The 13,261-nt window shown below is 56.7% G+C and overlaps 1 protein-coding gene across 2 annotated transcripts; it reads right to left on the minus strand.

Moving 5' to 3' along the window:
* Positions 1-2,059: 2,059 nt before the first annotated feature.
* Positions 2,060-13,261, minus strand: CCDC43 (coiled-coil domain containing 43). Of its 2 annotated transcripts, none has more exons than XM_029076299.2 (5): positions 13,055-13,261; positions 7,047-7,149; positions 5,305-5,440; positions 4,338-4,402; positions 2,060-3,145 (listed from the first exon to the last, which is right to left on the minus strand). In XM_029076299.2, exons 1-5 carry the CDS (start codon positions 13,214-13,216, stop codon positions 2,958-2,960), a joined length of 654 nt encoding a protein of 217 aa, XP_028932132.1. In that variant the 5' UTR covers positions 13,217-13,261; the 3' UTR covers positions 2,060-2,957. The 2 variants fall into 2 exon arrangements, with proteins under 2 accessions (XP_028932132.1, XP_028932130.1); XM_029076297.2 differs by having other exon boundaries at positions 7,047-7,152.

Below are 13,261 nucleotides of genomic sequence, written 5' to 3' on the forward strand. Positions count from 1 at the left end.
GTGTGCAAAGCACTGTACTAAGCACTTGAAGAGGAAGGTTTTCCAAAGCACTCCTCAGCTTCGAAGCTTCATCACCTTTCAAAGCCCTATTAAGGTCGCATCTTCTCCAAGAGGCCTTCCCCCATTAAGCAGCGTGGCCTGGTGGTCTGGGCCCGGGCCTTGGCGTCGGAAGGACCTGGGTTCTAACCCCGGCTCTGCCACTTGTCTGCCGGATAAGCCGGGGCAGGTCACTTTACTTCTCGGGGCCTCGGTTCGCTCATCTGTAAAACGGGGATTAAGACCGGGAGCCCATGTGGGACAGGGACCGTGTCCAACCTGATTACCTTGTACCTACCACAGCGCTTAGAACGGTGCCTACTACATTTTCTAGCGCTTAACCAATACCGTAATTATCGTTGTTATTATTATTATTATTCCTTCAACCGTGAGAATACCAGGAGCAGTCTGGGTTCCCCGTCCCCAAGGGCCCCCGCGCCCTCCCTCAAAGGCTGAAGAATTACCCACTCGCAGGGTGGAGTCTCGGAATTTAGGTCAGAGGGGTTTTCCCGACTCCACTCTCCACGTTTGTAGGGTCCGCTCTTCTGGGCCAAGGGAGGGGCGGAGCACCGGAAAGCCGTGGGACGGGTGGGAAAAACCCTCCCGGAGTCTTCCTGCCAACTAACCCGGATGGCGGGGCACGACCCAGGGCTCCCCGCGGCGGAGAAAATGACCGGATTACCAAGCCCCATTTGGAGCCATCGATTTAGAACGGTGAAAAATCCCAGAGCAGCTGGCCGGCATCTCGCTTTAACAAATCAATCGCGACCCACGCCGATGTCCTAAACGCGGCGTCTGAATCCGAAGGACCCAGACTCGTGAGGCCTGGTGGGCGCTGAACGCTACAAGGGCGTCTACGCCGAGCCCAACGGTCCGCCCAGGTGCCGCCTGCCTGATGCCGGGCCGCGGAGACCTCCCTCGGTAGCCCCGGAGCCGCGGCGTGGCCTAGCGGATAGAGCACGGGCTTGGGAGTCGGAAGGTCCCGGGTTCTAATCCCGGGTCGGCCACTTCCTTGGGCAAATCACTTCAGTTCCCTGGGCCTCAGTTACCTCATCTGTAAATGGGGATGACTGCTGGGAGTCCCAGGTGGGACAGGGACCGTATCCACCCCAGTGCTTAGTCCAGTGTCTGGCACGTAGTAAGGGCTTAACAAATCCCGCCATTATTATTATTAGCCACTTTGCTCCCCACCCCCTCAATTATCCTTGCGTCTCCAGGCCTGTCGGGCTCATCCTGCCACATCCAGGCGAGGAAACTGAGGCACAGAGGGGGAATTCGCTGCCCACCACATCCCCAGACCGACCGTCCCTGCTGCCAGCGGGTCAGGTCACCAGCAAAGAGCGTCCTGTCAAAATCCCCAACTCCGAGATCCCCCCAAGGCCACGCAGAGAAGGAGACGAACGATCAAGACTGTGGTATTTGTGAAGCGCTTACCGTATGCCAAGCGCTGTGCTAAGGAGAAGCAGCGTGGCTTAGTGGGATGAGCCCGGGCTTGGGAGTCAAAGGTTGTGGGTTCTAATCCCAGCTCCGTCACTGGTCAGCTTTGTGACTTTGGGCAGGTCACTTGACCTCTCTGTGCCTCAGTCACCTCATCTGTAAAATGGGGATTAAGACTGTAAACGCACGTGAGACAAACCTGAATACCCTGTATCTCCCCCAGTGCTTAGAACGGTGCTCGGCACAGGAAGCGCTTAACGAATACCAACATCATTTTTATTATTACTAGGGAAATTGCAGCGAGGCTTAGTGGATAGAGCTGGGGCCTGGGAGTCAGAAGGACCTGGGTTTTAATCTCAGCTCCGCCACGTATCTGCTGTGTGACTCTGGGCAAGTCACTCCGCTTCTCTGGGCCTCAGTGACTTCATCCGTAAAATGGGGCTGAAGAGTGTGAGCCCCATGTGGGACGGGGATTATGTCCAACTTGATTAAGTTGTAGCTACCCCAGCGCTTAGAACAGTACTTGGCCCAGAATAAGGACTTAAGTACCAGAGTCGTTATCGTAATTAAAATCAGAAGACAGAAATGATCTGTTAAATATTAGGTGTTTATTTGGAACAAAAAAAACCCTTGGAAAATATGAACATTTCCTTCGGCAGCACCACAGATCAGGGGTGAGGGGAAGGAGGCGAGCTTCCTCTCCTAGTCCAGAGTTTCCCCCCCACCCCTGTTGAGAGGGTCCGACCGAGGTGCCCCCAATCCCCGAGCCCCCAAAACCGGATCCCGATCCGGGCCGAGGGGCTGACCCACCCAGGTTCTGACCGGATGGCGCAGCGGGAGGCTGAGGGAAGACCGAGAGGGAAGCGGAGGGGGGGCAGCCGTGGCCCGGCCTCTTCCCTGGGGGCAGGACCAGCAAGGGCAGTGGGCGGAGGGGGGTGTCCGGTCAGCCTGACCCCCAAAGAGCAGCTTTTTCTGGAGTGGGGGGTCCCCGGAGACGGCTCCAGGAGGGAGGCCGGGTCCCGCCTGCTTCTTCCCGCCCCCCTGCCCCGCCCCCATCCCCCAACCGGCCCTTGGGGCCCCTGCAGGCTGAAGCCCCCCGATGCCCATCCCGCCCCGGGGCGGGGCCACAGGGCATCTGCAGGCCGGAGGGACAGGCAAAGGGTCAAGAGCCCGGGGGGGGCCGGCTCGGCGGAGGGGCTCTGTTCCGGAAGGCTCCGGTCCGCCCAGGAAGCAAGCCGACGGGGCTCGGGCCCTCCCCTAGCCCGGCTTAGGGACTAAACCCAGTGGGGGGATTGCGGTCGGGTGGGCAGGGGCACGCCCGGGGAGCGGGTTAAACCCCCGCCGGGTCGCCCACCTTCCACCTCTCAGCCGGGCGTCCGTTCCTTCCTTCCCTCCCTCCCCACCCCCAGGAGCCCGCGGCCCCGGCGGGCGGGCCGCCCCCGGCCCCGCCGCAGGTCGGGCGGTCCCGGGCCCGCCGGCCGCCGTTACCGCTTTCGCTCGCCCTTCTGTGTGCGCTTCTTCTCCTTGTCCTTGCGCTCCTGCTTGGCCAGCCTGTCCTTCTCCCGCTGCAGCCTGTCCTGCTCCTTCTTGCGCTGGGCCTCGTCCCGCAGGCCGTCCCGCTCCAGCTTGCGGGCCGCCAGCACGGCCTCCACGTTCGTGTTCCGGAACAGGGCTGGCCGCCGTTAAGGGGGAGAAAGGGGACACGGGCGGGGAGGGGCCCGGGACCCCGCGTTCTGGATCGGGCCTGGGGCGCGACGTCCCCCCACCCCTCTTCGGCTCTCCCTCCTCCCAGAACCCTTAGCCCGTGGTGGATTATCTTTTATTGCTATACCACACTCTCCCAAGTGCTCGGGACAGCGTTCTGCACACAGTTAAGCGCTCAATAAATACCATCGACTGACCGACGGTTCTTCTCTATCATCCGCATCCCCCCTTGGCCAACGTGATGTTTAGGAGAAGCAGCGTGGACTAGTGAAGAGGCCGGGCCCGGGAGTCAGAAGGATCCGAGTTCTAATCCCGGCTCTGCCGCTTATCCTGCTGTATGACCTTGGGCAGGTCACTTCACTGGGCCTCAAATATCATCTCATCTGTAAAAGGGGAATCAAGACTGCGAGCTCTGTGTGGGACAGGGACGGCGTCCAATCCCGTTTATTTGTATCCACCCCAGCGCTTAGTACAGTGCCTGGCACATAGTAAGCACTTAAATACCACAATGATCATTATAATAATTATTATTATTAACAGAGCGTGGACTGGGGGACAGAGTCCGGGCCTGGGAGTCAGATTCAGCGTGGCTCAGTGGAAAGAGCACGGGCTTTGGAGTCGGGGCTCATGAGTTCGAATCCCAGCTCTGCCACTTGTCGGCTGTGTGACCGTGGGCGAGTCACTTAACTTCTCTGTGCCTCAGTTCCCTCATCTGTAAAATGGGGATTAAGACTGTGAGCCCCATGTGGGACGACCTGATTCCCCTATGTCTATCCCAGCGCTTAGAACAGTGCTCGGCACATAGTAAGCGCTTAACAAATACCAACATTAATATTATTATTAGATTCTAATTCCGGCTCCGCCACTTGTCTGCTGGGTGAGCTTGGGCAAGTCTCTTCACTTTCTGGGCCTCGGTGATCTCGTCTGGAAAATGAGGATTGAGACTGTGATCCCCACATGGGGCAGGGACTGTGTCCAACCTGATGACCTTCTATCTACCCCAGCGCTGAGTACAGTGTCTGGCACATAGTAGGCGCTTAACGAATACCATACGAAACAAAAGAAACTCCGCAGTTAATCAAGAGAGGGGGCCGCCTCTCTTCGGGGTCCCCCGGGGGGACCGTGTTCCCGGGTGAGGGGCCCGTCAAGGAGAAGGATACATTTGTCGGAGCCGAGGGTCGCGGCGCTCCCCGCTGAGCCGTCCTTCACGTCCACCGCCGCCTCGGTGTCGGCCGGGAGTTAGGGAAAAGCGTCTCCACAATGGGGTCTCTGCCGCTCCTCCTCCGCCCTCCCGGCGAACCCCATCCCCATCCCTTACCCCCCCCCCCACGCTCCCGGGACCCCCCGGATCACGGCTGGCGAACCCCTCTGCCGCTGAGGGCTGTCGGAGCCAGCGGGCCCCGACGGGTTCGTTACGGGCAGGGAACGTGTCTGTTTACTGTTGTACCGTCCTCTCCCAAACGCTTACTACCGTGCTCTGCACACAGTAAGCGCTCGATAAATACGAGGGAATCAATGAGAAGCAGCGTGGCCGAGTGGAAAGATGTCGGGCTTGGGACTCGGAGCTCATGGGTTCGAATCCCGGCTCCGCCATTTGTCAGCTGTGTGATTTGGGGCAAGTCACTTCACTTCTCTCTGCCTCAGTGACCTCATCTGTAAAATTGGGATGAAGACTGTGAGCCTCACGTGGGACAACTTGATCACCTCGTATCCTCCCCGGTGCTCAGCACACAGTAAGCGCTTAACAAATGCCATCGTTATTATTAATAATCCCGGCTCAGCCACGTCTTCTATGTGACACTGGGCAAGTGGCATCACTGGGCCTCCGTTCCCTCACCGGGGATGAAGACTGTGAGCCTCTTGTGGGACAGGGACTGGATCCAATCTGATCAGCTTGGATCTACCCCGAGGCTTAGTACAGTGTGCCTGGCACACAGTAAGCACTTAAAAAACGGTATAAAAATAAAGCCCGAAGGATGACCCTTTATTGGGGGGGTGGCACCCAGAGAGGGGCGGGGCTGCCCTGGAACACACAGCATGCCCGTGGAGTGGGCGGGAGGACCAAACGCGCCCCCCTCCCTCATCCTCCTTCCCTCTCTCCCTCCCGGCCCCTTCCCCCCAGGATATTCCTCGTCGTCGGTCACGTTGGCATACTGAGCCAACAGGGCGGCCTTGCGCTGCTTTTCCTCTTCGCTCACGGCCCGGGGCTTCACCACGATCTGCGCCTGCTTCTCCATCAGGCTGGCGATGGCCAGCACCTCGTCTGGGAAGGGAGAGAGAGAGAGACGGCGGGGCTGGGACCCGAGGCCGTCACCCCCAGGGTGTCCCTAACCTGCCGGGAGAGGAGAGGCCCCAGACAGACCGCTCCACGGCCAGCGCGGGAGGGCTCCGTTTCGGCCGAGAAGAGTGGAGAAGCAGAGTGGCCTCGTGGAAAGAGCCTGGGCGTCGGAGGACCTGGGTTCTAACCCACATCTCTGCTGCGTGACCTTGGCCAAGTCACTTCACCTCTCTGGGCCTCAGTTACCTCGTCTGGAAAATGAGGATTAAAGCCGTGAGCCCCGTGTGGGACGTGGACTGTGCCCGACCTGATGACTCTGTATCTACCCCGGCGCTTACTATGCCTGGCACCCAGTATATATATTATACATACGGGCAGCAAACACGGCTCTCACGGGCCCTGGGTTCTAATCCCCACTGTGCCACCAGTCTGCTGTGACTGTGGGCAAGACATTTACCTTGGCTGGGCCTCAGTTTCCCCATCTGTAAAATGGAGATAAAATACCTGTTCACCCTCCCCCCTCAGACAGTGAGTTCTGTGGGGGTCAGGGCCTGATCCGATTACCCCGTATCTACCCTGGCGCTTAGCACATAGTGACCATTGACTCCATCAATCAGTGGTACTTACTGAGTGCTTACTTCATTCAATCATATTTATTGAGTGCTTACCGTGTGCACAGCACTGTACCGAACGCTTGGGAGAGTACAATAGAACAATAAACAGACATATTCCCTGCCCACGATGAGTCTACAGTCTCGGGGGGGACGGGGACAGACATTAATAGAAAGAAATGATAGATCTGGACATAAGTGGTGTGGGGCTGGGAGGGGGCATGAATAAAGGGAACGAGTCAGGGCGACGCAGAAGGGAGGGGGAGAAGAAGAAAGGAGGGCTTAGTCAAGGAAGGCCTCTATAATTTATTTTTTTATATTGATGCCTGTCTCGCTGCCTCTAGACTGTAAGCTCATTGTGGGCAGGGAATGTGTCTGTTCACTGTTGCATTATCCTTTTTACTCCAGTGCTCTGCACATTGTAAGCGCTCAATAAATAAGACTGAATGAATGAATGGAGATGTGCCTTCAAAAAGGCTCTGAAGCGGGGGGAGAGTCACTGTCTGTGGGATTTACAGAGAAGCAGCGTGGCTCAGTGGAAAGGACCCGGGCTTGGGAGTCAGAGCTCATGGGTTCGAATCCCGGCTCTGCCACTTGTCAGCTGCGTGACTGTGGGCAAGTCACTTCACTTCTCGGTGCCTCAGTTCCCTCATCTGTAAAATGGGGATGAAGACTGTGAGCCTCACGTGGGACAACCTCATTTCCCTGTATCTCCCCCAGCGTTTAGAACAGTGCTCGGCACGTAGTAAGCGCTTAACAAATACCAACATTATTATATTATTTGAGGAGGGAGGGCGTTCCAGGCCAGAGGCAGGACGTGGGCGAGGGGTCGGTGGCGAGACGGACGTCTAGTGAGAAGGCTGGCACTTGAGGAGCGCAGGGTGCGGGCTGGGCCGTAGCAGGAGAGCAGCGAGGTGAGGTAGGAGGGGGCGAGGGGATGGAGGGGTTTAAAGTGGACGGCGAGGGGAGGTTTCCGTTACCTTCCTTTCTCTCGGCGTTGGCGGCGGCGGCGGCAGCGACCGTCTGGGCCTCCGCCCAGCGGGCGATGATCTCCTGGCACACGGCAAGCAGCGACTCTTCTTCCTGCTTGGAGGAGGTGGTGCCCGGTGAGTCCCTCGGAGCAAGCAAAGGTCAACAGGGAAGGGCTGGGGCGCGGGGGGACGGCTGACTCTGGTGGAGGGGGGGAAGAGGACCCTGAAAGGACACAGCCGGGGGTCTCTGGAGCCGCTGGGCCCAGCACCAAACAACAACAAAAATAGGAGTCCTAATAATTACGGTACTTGTTAAGCGCTTACTACGGGTGAAGCTCCGTTCTAAGCGCCGGGGTAAGTACAGGTTCATCAGGCTGGACGCAGTGCCTGTCCCACTTGGGGCTCGCAGTCGTCATCCCCGTTTGACAGACGAGGGAACTGAGGCCCGGAGAAGTGAAGTGACTCGTCCAAGGTTCACAGCAGACAAGTGGCGGAGGCGGGATTAGAACCCGGGTCCTTCTGACCCAAGGCCCGGGCTCTAACCGCTAGGCCACGCTGCTTCTCTATGTGACACGATGGGTCTCCCTTCTGGGCCCCCAGCAGTGAGAAGCAAAAGGGTCCGGGGTCCATCCCGACCTGCCCTGCCCTCCGACAGTAGCCCCCGTCCCCTCTGTCCGACGAGAGACGCTTCCCCTATAATCCTTCCCCCCAGGCCCAGCTGACCAGTCCCTGCCCACCAATCGAACAATGGTATTTGCGCAGAGCACTGTTGTAAGCGCTTGGGAGAGTCCAATACAACAGAACTAGCAGACGTATTCCCTGCCCAAATCAAGCTTATAGTCTAGATGGGAGGCAGACGTTAATATGAATAATACTTGGAACCACCAGTTAGTCAATTCTATTTACTGAGCGCTTCCTGGGTGCAGAGCACTGAACTAAGCACTTGGGAGAGGACAATATAACAATAACAGATACATTCCCTGCCCACAGTGAGTTGACAGTTTAGAGGGTACTGTAAGGGACCCCACACCTCCAAGGCAGTGAAGCCTGGGGCCCCAGGGTTTCTTTCTTTTTTTAAAATGGTACTTTTTTAAGCACTTACTATGTGCCAAGCACTATTCTGAGCACTGAAGCGGGTACACGATAATCAGGTTGGACACAGTCCCTGGCCCACGTGGTGCTCAGAGTCTAGGTAGGAGGGAATAGGATTTAATCCCCCTTTTACAAGATGAGGTAACTGAGGCACAGAGAAGCGAAGTGACTTCACCAAGCTCACGCAGCAGACCAGGGGTAGAGCCGGGATTAGAACCCAGGGCCTCTGACTCCCCGACTCGTGTCCCTGCCGCTAGGCCAAGGGGACGGAGGGAAACCGGCCCCACCCTGCCCTTGGCATGAAACTCCCACCTTTATGCTGCCCAAGAGAACGGAACGGGCTTCCAACCGCAGATCGGTGCGGCCTAGTGGATAGAGCTCGTTGTGAGCAGGGACCGTGTCCGTTTATTGTTGCACTGTACTCCCAAGCGCTTAGAACAGTGCTCTGCACACGGTAAGCGCTCAATAAATACGACTGAATGACCGAACACAGCACTGGCCCGGGGGGTCGGGACGGGAGTTCTAATCCTGGCTCCACCACCTGTCTGCTGGGTGACCCCGGGCAAGTCGCTTCATTTCTCCGACCCTCGGTTCCCTCATCTGGAAAATGGGGATTAAGACCGTGAGCCCCAAGTGGGACAGGGACTGGATCCAACCCCTACTTGCTTGTATCCAACCCGGTGCTCAGTACAATGCCTGGCACATAGTAGACGCTTAAGAAATGCCATTCTTTTTAGTATTATCCCCGTGGGCCAAACCATAGCAGCCTGTGCCCAGTTTGGGCGCCGGGCCGCGCCCGGCTGAAGGAGCACCCGGCCCCCAGCCTCGGGGGGTCGTGAGTAACCGACTCGGCGGCACGCTGGGTCTTGCCCCTGCTCCCAGAGGCTTCAGAAACCGCCCGGAGGAGATGAAATAAGAAACAGCTCGATTGCCCCTAATGCCACGAGCCTCGAAGAGCAGCCGGCCAGGCGGGGCCGGGCGCCGCGCAGCTGGGGGGTCAGGCCAGGTCAGGCGAGCACCTGTCCACCCGGCTCGGCCTCTGAAGCCACAGTCAATCAGCAGGTCCGGGCAGGCCGGGTTGGACAGCTGCTCCGGGGTCGTGGGACGTGACCTGCTCGGCCCCGGGCGTCCAGACCGGGAGTGGGAAGAGATTCCCGGTCAGGGAAGCGGAGAGGAAGGCGGAGTGGGAAGGGAATGGCCTGGGGATTCGGGAGGGGGAGGTGGTTCACTCCGACGGGAGCCTCCCCATTCCCCATCAGGTTACGTGTTGGCTGCGGGACCATAGGCAAGTCACTTAACCTCTCTGTGCCTCAGTTACTGCATCTGTAAAATGGAGATTAGAGATTGTGAGCCCCATGTGGAACAGGGACTGTCTCCACCCTGATTTGCCTGTCTCTACCCCCCCAGCGCTTAGTACAGTGCCTGGCACACAGTAAGCGCTTCACAGATACCACAGTTTACTACTGTTATTTCTCCGGTGGCGGGGCCGGCAGCAGAGAGGGCCTGGAGTCTTCGGGGAGCAAATCCGGCCACCGGCCATAGCCTGTGTTCAGGTTTCCAGGCCCAAATCATCTCAAAGTTGCCCCCGACGGACTGAGGCCTCGCCGAGGGGAGGACTGGGGGCTCTAGGCTGGACCCCCAAAACCCCGGTGTAAGCCCTGGCTCTGCCCCAACCCGCCCCCTCCTCCACTCAGCAGGAAAAGGTCAGGCAGGGCAGAGGCACAAGGGAACCGTGGATTCGCCCCCGGGGACTTGGGGCTTCTGCTGCCAAACATGGGAGCAGTCGCGGGGAACAAGAAGGGGACAGTGATGGGGAGCTGGAGGAGAGCAGGGGAGAGGCAGCGTGACTCAGTGGAAAAAACACGAGCTTGAGAGTCAGAGGACATGGGTTCTAATCCCGGCTCCACCACCTGTCTACTGTGTGACCTTGGCCACCTCACTGGGCCTCAGTGACCTCGACTGTAAAATGGGGATGAAGACTGCGAGCCCTTGGGACAACCTGATTGCTTGTTTTGATGTGTATATCTCTCTAATTCTACTTATTTCTACTGGTCTGTTGACTTGTCATGATGTCTGTCTCCCAAATTCTAGACTGTAAATCCGGTGTGGGCAGGGACTGTCTGTCGCTATTGCTGAAGTGTAGTTTACAAGAGCTTAGTACAGTGCTCTGCACATAGTAAGCGCTCAATAAATACGAATGAATTACCTTGCATCTACCCCAGCATTCAGAACAGTGCTTGGCACGTAGTAAGTGCTTAACAAATTCCCAAATTATTGTGAGAAGCCGCAGGGAGGAGGAGGCAGCAGGAAGGGGGCAACCCCGAGGAGGGCAGGGGGAAAAAGCCACCAACCCCCACAGCCTTACCCCGCTTCGTTCCCTGGCAGGGTGGCCCCAGCTCTGCCTTTCCACAGTGGGGACCACCTCGGTGGTCCAGGTCTCCCCGTTACCGGGCGTGGGGTGGGGAGGCCCCTGGACTGTGGAATCCCCGGACCGTTCAGTCAGTCCTACTTATCGAGCGCTTACTGCGTGCTGTCTATCCACCTCCATAATCGAACAAAACCTCCTCACTCTTGGCTTCAAAGCTGTCCATCGCCTCGCCCCCTCCTATCTCACCTCCCTTCTCTCCTTCTCCATCGCAGCCCGCTCGCTCCGCTCCTCTGGGGCCGCTCACCTTCTCACTGGGCCTCGTTCTCGCCTGTCCCACCATCGACCCCTGGCCCACGTCCTCCCTCTGGGCTGGAACGCCCTCCCTCCTCACATCCCACAGACAATGACTCTTCCCCCTCCTTCAAAGCCTTATTGAAAGCCCATCTCCTCCAAGAGGCCTTCCCTGAGCCCCACTTTTCCTCATCTCCCCCTCCCTTCTGCGTCACCCTGACTCGCTCCCTTCACTCTCCCTCCCTCCCCTCGCCCCACAGCACTGATGTCCAGATCTGTCATTTTATCTATTTATAGATAAGTTAAGCATATAGTAAGCGCTTAATAAAAACCATCGTCATCATCATTATTATGTGCCGAGCACTGTACTAAACACTGGGGTTGATACAAGGTAATCAGGTTGTCTCACGTGGGTCTCACAGTCTCAATCCCCATTTTACAGATGAGGTCACTGAGGCCCAGAGAAGAATAATAATAATAATAATGTTGGTATTTGTTAAGCGCTTACTATGTGCCGAGCACTGTTCTAAGCGCTGGGGGAGATACAGGGACATCAGGTTGTCCCACGTGAGGCTCACAGTTAATCCCCATTTTACAGATTCGGTAAGTGAGGCACAGAGAAGTTAGGTGACTTGCCCACAGTCACACAGCTGACAAGTGACTTGCCCCAATTCACACAGCTAATAAGTAGCGGAGCTGGGATTAGAACCCACACCCTCTGATTCCCAAGCCTGGGTTCTTTCCACTAAGCCACACTGCTTGCTTACTTGTTTTGATGTGTATATACCTAATAATTCTATTTATATTGATGCCCAGTTACCTGTTTTGATGTGTATGTATCTATAATTCTATTTATATTGATGTTTGTTTAGTTGTTTTGATGTCTGTCTCCCACACTGAGCCCTCCCTTTCCCTCTGCTCCTCCTCCCCATCGCCCCAACTCCCTCCCTCTGGTCTCCCCTCCTTCCCTCCACACAGCCCTGGTATCTATTTGTACCCATTTATTATGCTATTTATTTTATTAATGATGTGTACTATGATTCTACCTATGATTCCATTCATCTCTTTTCATGATATTGAGAAGCAGCCTGGCTCAGTGGAAAGAGCCCGGGCTTGGGAGTCACTTGTCACCTGTGTGACTCTCCAGTCACTTCGCTTCTCTGGGCCTCAGTGGCCTCATCTGTCAAATGGGGATGAAGACTGGGAGCCCCATGTGGGACAAACTCATTACCTTGTATCTATCCCAGCGCTTAGAACAGTGCTTGACACCTAATAAGTGCTTAACAAATGCCATCATTATCACTATGCCTGACTACTTCTGTTTTGCTGTATCCCCCTTTTTAGACCGTGAGCCCGTTGTTGGGTAGGGATTGTCTCTATCTGTTGCTGAATTGTCCATTACAAGCGCTTAGTACAGTGCTCTGCACACAGCAAGCGCTCAATAAATACTATTGAATGAATGCTGCTGAACTGTACTTTCTAAGCGCTTAGAGCAGTGCTCTGCACCCAGTAAGCACTCCATAAACACGACTGAATTGCTGAATTGTACTTTCTAAGCGCTTAAAGCAGTGCTCTGCACGCAGTAAGCACTCAAGAAACACGACTGAATGAATAGTAATAATAACGCTGGCATTTGTTAAGCGCTTACTATATGCCAAGCACTATTCTAAGCGCTGGGGAGGATACAAGGTGATCAGGTTGTCCCACATGAGGCTCACGGTCTTCATCCCACCTCAGCCACTTGTCAGCTGTGTGACTGTGGGCAAGTCACTTCACTGTGACTCAGTTCCCTCATCTGTAAAATGGAGATGAAGACTGTGAGCCCCACGTGGGCCAACCTGATGACCCTGTATCTCCCCCAGCGCTTAGAACAGTGCTTGGCACACAGTAAGCACCTAACAAATACCAACATTATTATTATTAAGTGGTATGGGGACCAACATGATTATTATTATTCATCCCCATTTGACAGATGAGGTCACTGAGGCCCAGAGAAGTGCAGTGACTGCCCCAAAGTCACCCAGCTGACAGGTGGCAGAGTGGGGATTCGAACCCACCACCTCTGACTCCCCAGCCCCTGCTCTTGCCACTGAGCCACGCTGCTTTTCAAAGCCTGGGAGCCCCACGTGGGCCAACCTGATGACCCTGTATCTCCCCCAGCGCTTAGAACAGTGCTCGGCACACGGTAAGCGCTTAACAAATACCAATATTGATTAGGGTAATTATTATGAGAGCCCCCTCCCCCCTGGGGCGCGGTCCTGCTGACCAGGAAGGCGGCCAAGATGCCCTGCAGGGCGTCCAGCTTCTCCTCGTCCTCGTCCTCCTGCAGCAGACCCCGGATGTAGGAGCCGTAGACGGCCCGGTCCACCCCCAGGGCCTCCAGCCGCCCGTCCAGCCACGGCCCGAAGCCGCCCGGCGCCGTCGCCATGATGGACAGCGGGCTCCTCGCCCGCCCCCCCCACCCGGACAGCGC

The sequence above is a fragment of the Ornithorhynchus anatinus genome, chromosome 11 (genome assembly GCF_004115215.2).
Source record: "Ornithorhynchus anatinus isolate Pmale09 chromosome 11, mOrnAna1.pri.v4, whole genome shotgun sequence".
Taxonomy (NCBI): Eukaryota; Metazoa; Chordata; class Mammalia; order Monotremata; family Ornithorhynchidae; genus Ornithorhynchus; species Ornithorhynchus anatinus.

What these genes read in the sequence shown, in the direction of transcription:
- CCDC43 (XM_029076297.2), bottom strand. Translation starts at nt 13,216, where the DNA reads ATGGCGACGGCGCCGGGCGGCTTCGGGCCGTGGCTGGACGGGCGGCTG. An exon ending in CAACGCCGAGAGAAAGGAAG is followed by an intron (nt 5,441 to 7,046) that starts GTAACGGAAACC and finishes CTCCCTTCCCAG; the next exon opens with ACGAGGTGCTGGCCATCGCC. An exon ending in GACCCTCGGCTCCGACAAAT is followed by an intron (nt 3,146 to 4,337) that starts GTATCCTTCTCC and finishes AACGGCGGCCAG; the next exon opens with CCCTGTTCCGGAACACGAAC.